General features: G+C 39.7%; 1 protein-coding gene across 2 annotated transcripts in view; it reads right to left on the reverse strand.

Annotated features, from left to right (window-relative positions):
• Positions 1 to 2,591: 2,591 nt before the first annotated feature.
• Positions 2,592 to 18,284, reverse strand: part of LOC110463347 (dynein heavy chain domain-containing protein 1-like) — an 83,145-nt gene continuing 67,452 nt past the window's right edge. For both annotated transcript variants that reach the window (XM_021517860.1, XM_021517859.1), the window contains 13 exons: positions 18,086 to 18,270; positions 17,447 to 17,759; positions 16,758 to 17,002; positions 16,404 to 16,505; positions 13,014 to 13,112; positions 12,629 to 12,797; positions 12,199 to 12,413; positions 11,300 to 11,483; positions 10,449 to 10,573; positions 9,800 to 10,090; positions 9,350 to 9,513; positions 8,300 to 8,858; positions 2,592 to 4,348 (listed from right to left, as the gene is read on the reverse strand). In XM_021517860.1, the coding sequence (XP_021373535.1) occupies positions 4,007 to 4,348; positions 8,300 to 8,858; positions 9,350 to 9,513; positions 9,800 to 10,090; positions 10,449 to 10,573; positions 11,300 to 11,483; positions 12,199 to 12,413; positions 12,629 to 12,797; positions 13,014 to 13,112; positions 16,404 to 16,505; positions 16,758 to 17,002; positions 17,447 to 17,759; positions 18,086 to 18,270 (2,993 nt within the window). In that variant the 3' untranslated portion in view covers positions 2,592 to 4,006. The remainder of the gene's footprint in view (positions 4,349 to 8,299; positions 8,859 to 9,349; positions 9,514 to 9,799; positions 10,091 to 10,448; positions 10,574 to 11,299; positions 11,484 to 12,198; positions 12,414 to 12,628; positions 12,798 to 13,013; positions 13,113 to 16,403; positions 16,506 to 16,757; positions 17,003 to 17,446; positions 17,760 to 18,085; positions 18,271 to 18,284) is intronic.

The following is an 18,284-nucleotide window of genomic DNA, read 5'->3' on the forward strand; positions in this document are numbered from 1 at the left end:
TTTATTTCAGATCACTTTTAAGGTTACAAGTGTGAGATTTATACCAGGTGAGCGATGCAGGCCCATTGGGCCTCTTGTTTCATGTAGCCTTTCTGATTACAAGTATATGCATCTGTTTTGAATAAAATTATCTTCTAACAGCATCTATAACATCGTCATAAATGAGTGATCTATTTTACGTTTAAACCTATTGATATCGTACTTTCTGCGGTTTGAAAATTTTCCCTGCGGCACCCTCTCGGTGCATGCATGCTCTTATTGAACCTGTTCGTTCTTATTCAAATCCAAATGTGAACAGAAATATCTGATTAGAGGTATATATTATGATATTTATAATTCTTACTTGCGATGTATTGTGTAAATTCAAGAATGTGTGTTATGTGTGAACTCGGACCCGTAACTGGCACTGTGTTGTCGGTCGACATCGTAGTGCTGTACAGGTTTACTTCTCACTGAAAGCCCCGGATATTGCGCTATTTCGGTCGTAGCTATTTTTATCACCGGCTTTCCCAAAAGATGAAACTGACCACACAGGTGATTTGCTTCAGGCCATGTCATTATCAACCACATAAACTTTCGTTAGGAGATGTATATTTTCAGCATCGACTTGATTTTCAGGTAATCAAAAAATCTTACTTCACTAAATTGTCCCTTTAATATCTGGAAAGTTGTAACTAATTCAATGGCTGTGCCTAATCTTCACTGCATGTGGATGACCACTACAATCTACACTACATGTGGATGAGCGATACAATCTTCACTACATGCGGATGACCGCTACAATCTTCACTACATGTGGTGACCACTACAATCTTTACTACATGTGGATGACCGCTACAATCTTCACTACATGTGGATGACCGCTACAATCTTCACTACATGTGGTGACCACTACAATCTTTACTACATGTGGATGACCGCTACAATCTACACTACATGTGGATGACCACTACAATCTTCACTACATGTGGATGACCACTACAATCTTCACTACATGTGGTTGACCACTACAATCTTCACTACATGTGGATGACCACTACAATCTACACTGCATGTGGATGACCACTACAATCTACACTACACTGCATGTGGATGACCACTACAATATTTACTGCATGTGGATGACCACTACAATCTACACTACATGTGGATGACCACTACAATCTTTACTACATCTGGATGACCGCTACAATCTTCACTTCATGTGGATGACCGCTACAATCTTTACTACATCTGGATGACCGCTACAATCTTCACTCCATGTGGATGACCACTACAATCTTCACTACATGTGGATGAATCTTTACTACATGTGGATGACCGCTACACTCTTCACTACATGTGGATGACCACTGCTACAATCTTCACTACATGTGGTGACCACTACAATCTTTACTACATGTGGTGACCACTACAATCTACACTACATGCGGATGACAGCTACAATCTTCACTACATGTGGTGACCACTACAATCTACACTACATGCGGATGACAGCTACAATCTTCACTACATGTGGTGACCACTACAATCTACACTACATGCGGATGACAGCTACAATCTTCACTACATGTGGTTGACTACTACAATCTTCACTACATGTGGTTGACTACTACAATCTTCACTACATGTGGTTGACCACTACAATCTTCACTACATGAGGATGACCGCTACAATCTTTACTACATGAGGATGACCACTACAATCTACACTACATGCGGATGACCGCTACAATCTTCACTTCATGTGGATGACCGCTACAATCTTTGCTACATGTGGATGACCGCTACAAGATTCACTACATGTGGATGACCACTGCTACAATCTTCACTACATGTGGTTGACCCCTACAATCTTCACTACATGTGGATGACCACTGCTACAATCTTCACTACATGTGGATGAATCTTTACTACATGTGGATGACTGCTACAATCTTTACTACATGTGGATGACTGCTACAATCTTCACTACATGTGGTGACCACTACAATCTTTACTACATCTGGATGACCGCTACAATCTTCACTCCATGTGGATGACCACTACAATCTTCACTTCATGTGGATGACCGCTACAATCTGCACTACAGGTGGATGACCGCTACAATCTTCACTCCATGTGGATGACCACTACAATCTTCACTTCATGTGGATGACCGCTACAATCTTTGCTACATGTGGATGACCGCTACAAGATTCACTACATGTGGATGACCACTGCAATCTTCACTACATGTGGATGAATCTTTACTACATGTGGATGACCTCTACAATCTTTACTACATGTGGATGACCTCTACAATCTTTACTACATGTGGATAACCGCTACAATCTTTACTACATGAGGATGACCACTACAATCTACACTACATGCGGATGACAGCTACAATCTTCACTACATGTGGATGACCACTACAATCTTCCTCAAAACTAACCATGAATGGAAAACGTTTGGATGCTTCAACAAGTGGTCAAAATTGTCAATTAGGTCAGAGATTTGGTTGTTGACTACCAGATCTAACATACTACGGTGTTCTGATGCAGTTGTCAATCAAGATAATAACAGAGACACAGAAGACAGAAATATCTTCTTCAAATTTATTTTTGACTTGAGAATCACATGTAATAATTTGCACACAGGCAACTTACATGTGTACAATATAAGTAACTAAACTGGTTTTGGCACAGATATGAATACCTATCCCAATGATGAATAAGCACTTCATATCAAATATATCAACCTTTCTCATGTGTGATAACAAATAAATACAGTTAATACTGGATGATATTGCTTTGTGGGAAAATTTCTGTAGAGGATGTGCAAAATACTGCTATTTAAATTTGGATAAATATATATAATTTCTTTATATAATAATTGCAATGTATGGAAACATGACAGCAAAAAATATCTTACTTGTTAATGTATAACACTGGAAATCAGTTTTATTTTTAGTTCCCTAGGACATGTTATGCATCCTGTGCATATTATCTGTGAAGTTATGTTTTCTTACGTTAGTCTACTTAGCAGTAATCTTGTTTCTTTACACTGGATGGACAGCAGTAATCTTGTTTCTTTACACTGGATGGACAGCAGTAATCTTGTTTCTTTACACTGGAGGGACAGCAGTAATTTTGTATCGAGATGTGAGATAATATAACTACAGACAAGACGGCAGTATACACCCAGAGAATGGTGAAAGGCAATCCATAATAATTTACTTATCTATGAACAAGACAGTTGTAACAACAAAGGAAAGGTTATCCCTAATAATGTATGTACAAATAAAACAACAGTGCTAAAACATTGCTCAGCAGTAACGGTATTACTCAGCAGTGAGATCTGGACGTACTCTACAAAGTGTTCAGCAGTAAGGATACAGACGGATTATAACATACTATAACTCAGCAGTGAGAATACAGACGGATTACTCAGCAGTGGTCACCAATGGTAAAGAAATCCACACTCACCCAAGTACCTAGCAGTACGAGTAAGGACTAAGGACGGATTCACTCTCAAAGTATCCAGCAGTGAGAGTAAACAGATTCACACAAAGTATCTTATAATAAAAATCCATATTTACAACTATTTTTATATATATATATTATAAAAACTCTTTAAGATAAAACACAACAATATCACAGTCTGTTGAGGGAATAATTGTACAGATCACAGTCTGTTGAGGGAATAATTGTACAAATCACAGTCTGTACAGTAAAATCCTGTACAACTTGTAATGATTTCTCAGCAGTCCCACTTTATATATGTCACATTTGCACCAGTTCCTGTTGCCAGTAAGATTGGTCCCGTGTACTGTAAATAAATGGAATTCTGGCAAAACTACATCAGCAGTATATCTTAGATGCCTTAGTTTTGTTTAGAGTACCATTGGTGAATACATAATACTGTTATAAGTTAAATATGTTTGTGATGATTTTAAACACTTGTTATTGATCACAGGAGTTTCTGTGATTGTTTTTGATGGTATTCCTGTGGTAGCTGTTTGTTCAGACCCCGCTGACGAGGAAGACTCGAGCCTGATACCAGGCACTAGGAGGGTCGAGTGTGGGAAGGGGTAGACACGTGACCAGGTTGGGGTCTCCCTGCTGACTCGACTCTTGGGTACAGAATAAAGGACACTGATACAGGTGGTACTTATCAGCGAGACGGGACCCAGTGTCGGAAGGTTTGAGCCAGAGGACTGGCATCTCCTGCCATGGCTGACAGTCAGTGTTGTTAGACATGAGCGTGCCCCGTGATGTGTCCCACAGAGCGTTATACAATGTTAAACCAGTCAGGAATATGCCATCTCGTGGGGACGTTGATGGATTCATTCCAGCAGGCATCACCTGGAAATAAATAGCGTTGTATCAGTATTCAGCAACTATATGATATCACATTGCAATGCAAAAACAATGACATGTTACATAATTTCTCAATTATCAAGACAAAACAGCCTTACTGCAGGCAAACCTGACTCCAGGTTACCGAGTACAATGTTGTGACAAAAATAATGTTCGTCTTCCAGTGAAAATACCTTGAACCCATCATAGACAAACTGTAATATTCCAGTCTCCTCTAGCCCCAAAACAATTGTCTTAAGATCCCCTTTTTGATATATTTTTGTTAAAATATAATCCCACTATCCCTTTTCCTCACCTTGCCTCTACTTATTTCTTTTAGAAGTGCTTACTGTGTATAATATTGAAGATGTTCGTATATTGATTTGACCTTTGGGATACGAGATTGGAGAATTATTTGACCTCCTGCCATAATCTTGACATTCGGGTTATTGGACTTTGAATAATATTTGACCCCTCACCATAGCCTTGACCTTTGGGGTATGAGCTTGGATCATTTGACCCCTCACCATGACCTTGACCTTTGGGTATGAGCTTAGATCGTTTGACCTCTCACCACAATCTTGTCTGTTAGGGTATGGGCCTTGGTGAATTGTTGAACCCTTTGCCATAACCTCAACATTTAATCATTTGACCCCATGACCTTGACCTTCAGGGCTTGGGAGTTTAACGTAATTGTGGTCTAGTCACAACACAACATCCATGAAATTCTAACAAAATCAGGAGGAGATCAGCTAGGCAGATTGGATGTACATACAAACTTGGTGACTCTATATCCCCCCTAACTTAGTAGGGGGTAGGGGGTAAACTTATAGAGGGGTAAGTGTTATCCCCCTAACTTAGTAGGGGGTAGGGGGTATACTTACAGAGGAGTAAGTGTTACCCCCTAACTTTGTAGGGGGTAGGGGTTATACTTACAGAGGAGTAAGTGTTCCCCCCCCAACTTTGTAGGGGGTATACTTACAGAGGAGTATGCGTTATCCCCCTAACTTTGTAGGGGGTAGGGGTTATACTTACAGAGAAGTAAGTGTTACCCCCTAACATTGTAGGGGGTATACTTACAGAGGAGTATGTGTTATCCCCCTAACTTTGTAGGGGGTAGGGGTTATACTTACAGAGGAGTAAGTGTTACCCCCCCAACTTTGTAGGGGGTATACTTACAGAGGAGTAAGTGTTACCCCCTAACTTTGTAGGGGGTAGGGGTATACTTACAGAGGAGTAAGTGTTCCCCCCTAACTTTGTAGGGGGAAGGGGGTATACTTACATAGGAGTAAGTGTTACCCCCTAACATTGTAGGGGGGATACTTACAGAGGAGTAAGTGTTATCCCCCTAACTTTGTAGGGGGTAGGGGCTATACTTACAGAGGAGTAAGTGTTACCCCCCCAACTTTGTAGGGGGGTATACTTACAGAGGAGTAAGTGTTATCCCCCTAACTTTGTAGGGGTAGGGGGTATACTTACAGAGGAGTAAGTGTTTATGAGGTGTGTAGATATACACTAGATGTAGACAGACAATACATCAGGTATACGATACTATCAGCAGATCCTGTTTCTGTATGCAGCCTCTGTCCTTGTCTAGCTGAATACACGTTGATGGTACTTATCTGATTGTTAGGATTACACACCAAATTCCACTGTCATAACTTTCTCCTACCAGGAAACCATGTATACATCACAAGGATGTTAGTACCCAGTACATGTGTACTGACAGTCTACACTCTGCTGCATTGTATGTGTGTAGTATTATACGTGCAGAATGTCTATATACCAGTGCCGATGACTTATACTTTCCCCGACACCAGTAAATCTATAGTGTTTATAAATCTTACTTAATTTCCTTCGATCCTAGAGATTTGAACAGAGATATTTCAATCATAACATGAATTGATCAATCTGGACTGATTATTTATCAGGGTCTATAAAATCAGACGTAGATCTGTAACTCCTACGACTATCAGTATTATTACAGTGATTTCATATCAAAGCCAGATAATGAAGTTCTTTTAACATGGTTAAGACATTTTGCAGCCTGACGTTAATTTTCTATGCGAGTCAATTTTTCAAACCAGACATAAATTAATTTCCTATCAAAGCAAGAACAAAAGACCTTTAAAGAATCTTTATCTAATTCATATTTACAGACCTAGTTTATTTCCTATTGAAGTCAGACAATCCAAATCATACATACTGCACCATTAATTATTATTCTCTCTAAATGTATTTCTTCTTTCGTTGAACCCCCTTCTTACAGACTTCTTAGAGGAATATGTAAAGTGTATTTCACAGATGTTGTTGAGCTTATGTTGATGGTTATCCCTAGCTAATCTGTAGCGGGGTCACGAGTATTCTACACAGCTTACTAATTTCCTTTTTTCATAACACTAAGTTATGATTGAATGATCTGCTCTGAAAGCCAACAACATCAAAGAGAAGGACTGCTGTGTAGTGATAAACAGGACAGCCGAGGGCATCTGGTGTCCTCATCACAAGGCAAACACCAGATACTCCTCCAAATGTAAGGGGAAGTAACTACATGTGTTTCTCTCACAAAAGTAAAAGGGAGATAACTATATCAGTATATCTTATCTTTCTTTTTTTCATTCAAAGTTACAAAGTGCAATTATGATTTTTTCTTTCCTGCAAAAACTAGGGGATGTTACTGCAGGTGTTTCACAAATTCGAAAGTCTAGAGATAATTAACTAGGTGTTTCTCTCATCCATAAGTCAGAGATTAGTAACCAGGTATTTCTCTAATCCGAAAGTCAGAGATTAGTAACCAGGTATTTCTCTAATCCGAAAGTCAGATTAGTTACCAGGTGTTTCTCTCATTCGAAAGTCAGAGATTAGTAACCAGGTATTTCTCTAATCCGAAAGTCAGAGATTAGTAACCAGGTATTTCTCTAATCCGAAAGTCAGAGATTAGTAACTAGGTGTTTCTCTAATCCGAAAGTCAGAGATTAGTAACCAGATATTTCTCTAATCCGAAAGTCAGAGATTAGTAACCAGGTGTGTCTCTAATCCGAAAGTCAGAGATTAGTAACTAGGTGTGTTTCTAATCCAAAAGTCAGAGATTTGTAACTAGGTGTTTCTCCCAAACCGAAAGTCAGAGATTAGTAACTAGGGGTTTCTCTTGTCCGAAAGTCAGAGATTAGTAACCAGGTGTGTCTCTAATCCGAAAGTCAGAGATTAGTAACCAGGTGTTTCTCTAATCTGAAAGTCGGAGATTAGTAATCAGGTGTTTCTCTTGTCCGAAAGTCAGGGATTAGTAACAAGGTGTTTCTCTAAACCGAAAGTCAGAGATTAGTATCTGGGCCCGTATTCATGAAACCGTTCTCATGCTCAATCATGGATTCTGTGCTCAAGTCTAATTTCTTTTTCGGTTTATAAAATAATAATGAAGGATTATTTTGACAATGATTTCGAAAATATTTGAAGAGACTTAAAGTCAAATACTGTTTACAATGTTTACATTTGACTTTTTGATCATTTTACATGAATTAAGCGAGTTCCAAGAAAGTTGGTTTGAGCACAAAATCCATGCTTGGGCATGAGAACGGTTTCATGAATATGGGCCCAGGTGTCTCTAGCATACAACTGAAAGTCATGGGAGGTAACTACTCTTGTTTCTCACATCACATATAACATATTCATATTGAAAAAAATATATAACAAAGGTGAAAATTTATAATAATTTTCACTACACAAAAACCCTACAGATAAGACAAGGAGAGGTAATCCCGATTACAATATACTGTGTATCACCTTTAATTCGTGTGGGCATTTTAACATTAATGTCTTGAGGTTTCCATCCTTAACTCCTAATTGCGTACCAGTGAATATGTTTCGATAAACCTGCTGCAACATTGACACCAAAACAACATAGCTTGTACAGATGTACTGACCTGAAATCAACATAGCTTAATGTACAGATATACTGACCTGAACATCAAACTCTATGGAGTTAACATCCTTGAAGTTTTTGCGAGCATGTGTCTGTTTGACAGCTTCAAGGAAGCGGTCAGGACGCATGAATGCTGACAGGTTGTAGGTGGGGATATGAGGTGATTGTCTGAGGTAAGATAGAAGTGTCTCAATCTTTGTGGGCAGGCAGCTAATCCACTCTGTCAGACTGGATGCTGACGGGAACGTCTGAGCCAACCAGGTGTCTGGCACAAGGTCACTACTTAGGGCCGATATGACATCCTGGAAGGGCTTGCCGAGGAGGATCTCACCACGGGCGCGGCGCTGGAGAAGGGCAAGGTCGGCCTGGATAGTGGTTAGAAGGCCACGGTAACACTCCACCTCCCCGTGAAGGAATGTGTCCAATGGTAGCACCTGGTTTCTGTTGGTGTCAGGTAGAGTTGGGCACGCCTGGAGGCCAGCTACAATGCGAGGGAACACTGCCTCAGCATACCAACCCATAGGGGGTGTACTGGTTGTCACCTTCTGGAACAGCTCCGGAGCTCCCGTCACCTGGATCAAGTCCTTCACCAACACCCTTTAACGCAGGAGAGGCTCGGGTATAGTATACATAGGTTACAGCAATACACAATATGCATTTTCTATAAATAAAACATTATCAATGTTATGACTATTTACAGATTATTTATAAATATTTTATACCTATATAGTAAAAAGGTGAATTCAACACCATGCAAAATATACACATTAAATTAATAGTTCAAATAAGTAACTGAGGGCAGATTCAATGCAAGGCAAATTGATTTTAACCCCAGAGGGTAATCATTTAAGATATTAGTCTGTAGTATGCAGCAGTTCACTTTCAGTACACAGGTGATATAACCAGGTACTAATGCTCCGGTAATGCTCAGGTAATATACAGGTAATAATTCACAGAAATACAGTGATACAGTCACAAACATTTACAATTAACACATAATCTACCCCAAGATAAAGTAAAAAAGGTTGTGTAAAAACATAGACATTAGAAAAGAAGGTCCTTTTCAATGTAACACAGTGTCTAAATACCTGCTGGTAACAGAGGTAACATTGGTATCAGCCGACTCTGGTAACCCATAACTTTTAGCGGAGAGTTCCTCCAGGGAGTCGACTGCTCGCCGCAGCTGGAAGTTGTCTTTGGACTTGAGTAACTTATCCAGCAGGTTCACAATGTTGGACCGCTCGCGGGGAGGCTGCAGTAAGTAACGGGGAAACTATATCACTACAATGATTATTTACTAATGTATACTGTCAAATAAACAGACAAATTAACACTTTTAATAGAAATTGGTTTATTTATTTGTATCAGAGGCATGTAGTATTCCCTCAGAAATATAATATCATTATACAGTAACTCTCAAGCAAAAATAAACACAGCATTATTACTTCACACATTACTGTGCAGAGAGAGCATGGTAGTTTCCCTTCATCAACATTTAAAAAACCTTATGTCTTCGGCCAGGAGGAGTGTATACTGACCGTTTTATCTGGGTTGGTTGCATATTCGGCCAGAGAACTGACCAAAGACCTGACCACCTCGGCATCAGTCTGGTCCGTGCAGTGGTCAAAGTAGACTTTAGAAACAAGCTCCTTCACCCCTTCTGGACTGTGGCTGCCTTTCATCACTTTCTTGAACATGTCCACTGCCAGAGCAAGGTCAGTCAGTGTCCAAAAGTTCTCGCCACGGAACGCATTTCGGCCGTAAAAACTCTGTTGTAGCAGTAGGGAATGTAGCAGGGCGAGAGGCATGATGTAGCTAGACTTCTTTTCCTGTTAACAGACATATACTTAATTATATTTGAACTCAGCCTCTGTGTTGAGCGAGGTATAATGTAGAGCCCTACGATTCTCCTCCAGTAACATATACTGAATATATACTGAAGCTCAGCTGCAGTGTCATGTAGAATGTAACTGAAAGAAAACCTCCTGTTATCTACAAACAACTGCAATGTGGAGTGAAATATAAGTACATTTATTCTCTCCAGGTACTGGTCTGCGTTTTTTCTCCAGGTACTCCGGATTTCCTCAACCACTTATAACTGGCTCGTCCTTAAATGACCATAACTATAAATAGGAATTTAAGCATAAACAAACCAAATCCACTGAGTCCAGAATTATTGTGAGTTACCTGTTGAGTGTCAGTGAGGAAGTCTGTCATAAGGAAAGCTGTGGAGCGGTACGACTTTTGGAGGGTGGCCTTGAAGTTCCCAGTCTGCTCACAAGTGACCTTGAACCCATGCTGAACCAGGACTCCTGTAAAGGAAATACGGTATTGTACATCTGTTTCTGTATATAGTTCCTAACAGTGCACAGGGAAAGTAATTGGTAAGTAGATTTATTCACAATTTTAAGACAGCGTCACTTATTTGATTCCAGGTGTTAACATTCCTACAAATTGAACTTCAACATTAATGAATATCAGCCAGATTTCTGACGGTGTATGATTATATAAATACATTTATTTATAAGACACTTTCATTTGAATATACAGGTTTAGCTTACTTACAAGCAAATCATTTTTGTTATCATCACAATCAAGTGTTCAAACTTTAGTTAGCTGGTTTGAGATGCAAATAAGTAGTCAACAGTGATAAAAGTAACATAAGGATTGAACACCATTTTTTCAATTCAATACTGACATGAACTTTGAAAAAATGCTGTTAAATCCTTACATTCACATTCTAAATTTTAAGTTATTGTTGAACTAAGCAAAGTTATTCCCTTATATTTTCGATATTTAATTACCTGTGTGGTAAGTGCAAACTGGGACAGGCTAACATCACCAAAATGTTTGCTTCTAACAATTGTCTCATGTTAATTGAGGTTGAAGGAAAAATTTCAAAATGAGGCTGATCCAATGGCGTTCATAGCCCCTTTAATGCAATTTCTAAAGGTTATGCTTATAGAGGAACTTGCAGTGGAAATATAAATATATGTTTATACAAATCAGTTTTCTGTCGATTACAAGTGACCTCGTACCTGGGATTTGTCGCCCAGCATCAGCCTTGGTCGTGATCCAGAGGCGGAATGTGTCGTGAATGACCAGATCATTATCGGTGTTGATGTTTGGTTTGGCGTACACGACAAGGTTAGCAGTGTTGTCTACTACTTCTGTGTGTTGTCTCCGACGTTCGTGTTGAATCCACTTACTGTACACAATGTCCTGTAACACATTGTCATCAGTTTTTTTTTATACTACATGTCACAGTAATTATTTATAATTGTTACAGGAAATAAATCACTAACAATAAGTCCCATCCACAATACATACGGTGTAACTCATAACTTAGGCGATGATAGCCTCAAACACAACAACACTGTCATACACGATGCATAATACAAGCTGCAGTTTACTGAAAAAGTATAGGTGACTTGTCTTTTTCCTGGCACTATGACTTCATGCAGTTCGGTGAAGTGAAGCTAACAAATTATAGTATGGAAACAATCGGCTAATCAGAATGTGGACAACCTTGACTTTGAGAGAGTTACATGAAAAAGAATCTAACTCATACTAAGGGTTGTTTATGCAGATTAACTGGTTTTGTTTATCATTTAAATGTAATACAAATGTATTTCTGTGGTACAATCTGACAGACCTGCAAATGTTAATGCAGGCCATGAAAGTCTTTCCACAGGCCTGCTAGAAAACATCACCATAACACTCGGTCCAGCCCTAACTCATAAACCAACAACTCGGGTCCAATCTGTCCAACCGTTTGGAATGTGATAAGTGAGAACGGCCTAAATACTTCAACCTGATCAAGTTTAATGAGGATGCAGCTAGAAACAGGTAAGTAATAGAGCTGAAACCTTGAAACCTGTTTTAAGGTTGATCTGACTGGTAATATCTAAAACATTTGATTTTCAGTAAGGTCTACCTTGAGGAGGGCGAAGAAGGGGCGGGCAGGCTCCTCAGACAGGTGGTAGTTCTGTAGGAGAAGCCAGTAGCCATTCTGTATACACTCCTCCAGGGCATGGCGTGCTTCAGACGTCTGACCTATCACCCCAAAGTTCATGACCTTCACCTTGCCATCCATGCCGACCTCCTTGGCGAGTCGCTTGATCTCGTGGGCAGGTGTTACATAGGTGTTACCTGGAAATGTCAAGGTCATAAGTATACTCAATGATGCTCAATGACGTTCAGATGAGGCTAGAGAAAAATGACAGGTAGTGGACTGTTTCTAGGAGTTATCAATACAACGATGTGTTTGAAGCATTAAATAATAGCTGGCTGTAATAATAGACTTGACAACACATTGAAACAAGGAGGTTTCTTAGCGATTACACTATATATGATAAAATCTTTACCCTTTGTGCCCTCAGACATAGTTTGCTCGTTCTGAGAGTTGGGTAGAACGAGGATGGCCGGGGTGGTGTTGTCGATGTAGTTGTACACCTCCCGGATATTGTAGTGGTCAGGCACCTTCCTCAGACTTCCGAGCTCATACAGGGTTAAAGCTGAGGCAATCTCAGCAAGCTGTCAAGTATACCAGAGTTATATAGCAAGTCTCATCTCAAACACTTTGAATTCAAACGTTCCTTTTAGTTCAATATTGGTGAATCGGAAATGCTCAACAGCTCTTTAATTATGATATATATTTCTGATAAAACACAGCTTCAGGACATATCTGATGATGTCCCATGAAGATAAGACTTACATACTTGACTGTGTCCCAAACTAGAACATACATACCCGATGGGGACAGATGATTTTCCAGAGAATACACTTTTGGAAGACGCTGAGGTCTTGTAATGTGGAGCCAGGTACAGGGTTCATCAAGGCCACAGGGTGCTGCAACACACATAGCAATGTAGGTCAAAACAATGTGGAACACACATAGCAATGTAGGTCAAATCAATGTGGAACACACAGAGCAATGTAGGTCAAAACAATGGGGAACACACATAGCAATGTAGGTCAAAACAATGCGGAACACACAGAGCAATGTAGGTCAAATCTCTCTGTAGGTCAAATCAATGTGGAACACACACAGCAATGTAGGTCAAAACAATGTGGAACACACAGAGCAATGTAGGTCAAATCTTTCTGTAGGTCAAATCAATGTGGAACACACAGAGCAATGTAGGTCAAAACAACGTGGAACACACAGAGCAATGTAGGTCAAAACAATGTGGAGCAATGTAGGTCATAACAATGTGGAACACACAGGGCAATGTAGGTCAAAACAATGTGGAACACACAGAACAATGTAGGTCAAAACAATGTGGAACACACAGCAATGTCGGTCAAAACAATGTGAAACACACAGCAATGTAGGTCATAACAATGTGGAACACACAGGGCAATGTAGGTCAAAACAATGTGGAACACACAGTGCAATGTAGGTAAAAACAATGTGGAACACACAGCGCAATGTAGGTCAAAACAATGTGAAACACACAGCAATGTAGGTCATAACAATGTGGAATACACAGAGCAATGTAGGTCAAAACAATGTGGAAAACACAGAAATGTAGGTCAAAACAATGTGAAACACACAGCAATGTAGGTCAAAACAATGTGCAACACACAGAGCAATGTAGGTCAAAACAATGTGGGACACACAGAGCAATGTAGGTCAAAACAATGTGGAAAACACAGAAATGTAGGTCAAAACAATGTGAAACACACAGCAATGGAGGTCAAAACAATGTGGAACACACAGAGTAATGTAGGTCAAAACAATGTGGAACACACAGCAATGTCGGTCAAAACAATGTGAAACACACAGCAATGTAGGTCATAACAATGTGGGACACACAGAGCAATGTAGGTCAAAACAATGTGGCGCAATGTAGGTCAAAACAATGTGGAACACACAGAACAATGTAGGTCAAAACAATGTGGAACACACAGCGCAATGTAGGTCAAAACAATGTGAAACACACAGCAATGGAGGTCAAAACAATGTGGAACACACAGAGTAATGTAGGTCAAAACAATGTGGAACACACAGCAATGTCGGTCAAAACAATGTGAAACACACAGCAATGTAGGTCAAAAAAATGTGCAACACACAGAGCAATGTAGGTCAAAACAATGCGAAACACACAGCAATGTAGGTCAAAACAATGTGGAATACACAGAGCAATGTAGGTCAAAACAATGTGGAAAACACAGAAATGTAGGTCAAAACAATGTGAAACACACAGCAATGTAGGTCATAACAATGTGGAATACACAGAGCAATGTAGGTCAAAACAATGTGGAAAACACAGCAATGAAGGTCAAAACAATGTGAAACACACAGCAATGTAGGTCATAACAATTTGGAACACACAGAGCAATGTAGGTCAAAACAATATGGAACACACATAGCAATGTAGGTCAAAACAATGGGGAACACACAGAGCAATGTAAGTCAAAACAATGTGGAACACACATAGCAATGTACGTCAAAACAATGTGGAACACACATAGCAATGTACGTAAAAACAATGCGGAACACACAGAGCAATGTAGGTCAAAACAATGTGGGACACACAGAGCAATGTAGGTCAAAACAATGTGGAAAACACAGAAATGTAGGTCAAAACAATGTGAAACACACAGCAATGGAGGTCAAAACAATGTGGAACACACAGAGTAATGTAGGTCAAAACAATGTGGAACACACAGCAATGTCGGTCAAAACAATGTGAAACACACAGCAATGTAGGTCATAACAATGTGGAATACACAGAGCAATGTAGGTCAAAACAATGTGGAAAACACAGCAATGAAGGTCAAAACAATGTGAAACACACAGCAATGTAGGTCAAAACAACGTGGAACACACAGAGCAATGTAGGTCAAAACAACGTGGAACACACAGAGCAATGTAGGTCAAAACAATGTAGAACACACAGAGCAATGTAGGTCAAAACAATGTGGGACACACAGAGCAATGTAGGTCAAAACAATGTGGGACACACAGAGCAATGTAGGTCAAAACAATGTGGAGCAATGTAGGTCATAACAATGTGGAACACACAGGGCAATGTAGGTCAAAACAATGTGGAACACACAGCAATGTCGGTCAAAACAATGTGAAACACACAGCAATGTAGGTCAAAAAAATGTGGAACACACAGAGCAATGGAGGTCAAAACAATGTGGAACACACAGAGTAATGTAGGTCAAAACAATGTGGAACACACAGCAATGTCGGTCAAAACAATGTGAAACACACAGCAATGTAGGGCAAAACAATGTGGAACACACAGAGCAATGTAGGTCAAAACAATGCGGAACACACATAGCAATGTAAGTCAAAACAATGTGGAACACACAGAGCAATGTAGGTAAAAACAATGTGGAACACACATAGCAATGTAGGTAAAAACAATGTGGAACACACAGAGCAATGTAGGTCAAAACAATGTGGAACACACAGCAATGTAGGTCAAAACAATGTGGAACACACAGAGCCATGTAGGTCAAAACAATGTGGAACACACAGCAATGTAGGTCAAAACAATGTGAAACACACAGCAATGTAGGTCAAAACAATGTGGAACACACAGAGCAATGTAGGTAAAAACAATGTGGAACACACAGAGCCATGTAGGTCCAATCAATGTGGAACACACATAGCAATATAAGTCAAAACAAGGTGGAACACACAGAGCACTGTAGGCCAAAACGATGTGGAACACACAGAGCAACGTAGGTCAAAACAATGTGTAACACACAGCACTGTAGGTCAAAACAATGTGTAACACACAGAGCAATGTAGGTGAAAACAATGTGGAACACATATCAATGTAGGTAAAAACAATGTGAAACACACAGAGCAATGTAGGGCAAAACAATGTGGAACACACTTTGCAATATAAGTCAAAACAAGGTGGAACACACAGAGCAACGTAGGTCAAAACAATGTGTAACACACAGAGCAATGTATGTCAAAACAATGTGGAACCAACATAGCAATGTAGGTCAAAACAATGTGGAACACACAGAGCAATGTAGGATGAAACACAGCAGATTTTACATAAAATAGTAAGTTAAGGCTCAAAAGATAGACTATTTGACATATGTAAGGTTTACATGGACGAAATACAACATGAACTAGGCAATTTGCTGGGGACTAATGTTTACCTGGAAGTACTCCTGCCATTGAGAACTGGTCTGTTGGAGTGAGCGCCGGAGTCCGTGGAACGGATGATGGAGCTGTTCTATCACCAGACAGTCCACCCAGGCCTGTAGAGGAAGTGAGGTCTCGGTAAATACATCTCTGAGTATAATACATATAGTTATTCTCAATCATTATAATATATGAAGATAGAACTTTAATTTGTCACTTAATAGTTTCCCCATCTAAAGATTACTAATGTTAATAAGAGATTTATCCTATATTTGAAAACAAACAAATTTGTTCGTCGAATAATTCGGTCCAATCACTTTAACTTTGTTTCTTTCCCTCAAGTTCTGTAAGGACTTTTAAATATCAACCTGGTTGGTCATCCATTGAGGTTTATTTTCCAGAAGTGTGGACTCATCAAGTCCAGTTTTCTCGAAGCCATTGATGAAAAGACTCAGTTCCTTTGTTGAAGTTTTACGTGTCAGTCGCATGCTCTCCATAGCAACAAGGAGTTGGAAGAGGGAGAAATGTAACTCAAACATCATGAGGGAGACCTGTTTGTAGATGGCAGAGGACATGGCATTGGACAGCTCTTGGGCCCTTGCTTCAGGGGCACCTGTTGTGGGTAGAAGGTGAAAGGTCAAAAGTAGATTTGGCCATACAAAGTGAAAATAGTCTGACAAACAATAGACAAAAAAACACTTCCATATATTAAAAACTAATTAATGATCATGGATAACATGCAAACACAGATATTTTCATGTAGACATTAATGTGTCAATCTGAAATAGACATCTATAAGTTTACCTATACTGCCATTGAGATCTTACCTATACTGCCCTTGAGAGCTTAATCATACTGCCCTTGCGAGCTTACCTATACTGCCATTGACAGCATACCTATACTGACATTGAGAGCTTACCTATACTTTCCTTGAGAGCTTACCTATACTTCCCTTGAGAGCTTACCTATACTGCCCTTGAGAGCTTACCTATACTGCCCTTGTGAGCTTACCTATACTGCCCTTGAGAGCTTACCTATACTGCCCTTGAGAGCTTACCAATACTGCCTTTGCCCCGGTAGCATATCTTCAGCACACTTGTGAAGATGTCCATGAACTTGTAGAAGGGGAGATAATAATGATGGTGGAGGACGGCCATTCGTTTGATTGTATTGTACACCACAGATGAGTTCATGATCATCCCCATGTAATCGGCAAATTTCTCCTCTAGGTTCTCGCCCATGTAGCGTGTCTCTTCCAGAATGAGGCGGTTACGCTCGACCTCCTTTTGACATGCAACCAGTGACTCCAGCATTGTCTTGTCTTCTAGGATGGGCACATCCAGGTTGAGGGTCTTCTCCCGAATCAGCTCCTGGTGATCAGTGACATTTACAGTGAGAAGAATTTCACTGGCATATTGATGGAGTCTTATTTACATGTCCAACACTTAAATTGTTTTAATTGAATAAAGGCCCAGTGACAAATGAAATCTGTGTAAATGCTTATCAGCTATTTATATTTTATAAAATCTGTCATTTGTTTTCAGTTACAACAAATTATCACCTTCTAGTCTAGCAACATGAAAAAAGACATTGAGCAGAAAAAGTAATATATATTTTTTTTCAATCTTATTTAGTTAAGAATACTTTGTATATTACTTGTCCCGTAATGGACAGGTTAATAGCTAGGAAGACATACATGTTCCTGGAAAAGTCTCTGACGATGGAGGATAATGTCATTCTCATTGGAGCGTTTCTGTCCCTCAAATTCTTTGCGTTCAATCTTCATCGTCTCAATGAGCAGTAAGTTGATGATGGCCTCGTCACTCATTGCTAGGTTGATGATACACATCCTGTGTATTGGTACACTGTACAGGCCGTCACCTGCGACAAGGGGA

Source organism: Mizuhopecten yessoensis, unplaced genomic scaffold, assembly GCF_002113885.1.
Source record: "Mizuhopecten yessoensis strain PY_sf001 unplaced genomic scaffold, ASM211388v2 scaffold10891, whole genome shotgun sequence".
Taxonomy (NCBI): domain Eukaryota; kingdom Metazoa; phylum Mollusca; class Bivalvia; order Pectinida; family Pectinidae; genus Mizuhopecten; species Mizuhopecten yessoensis.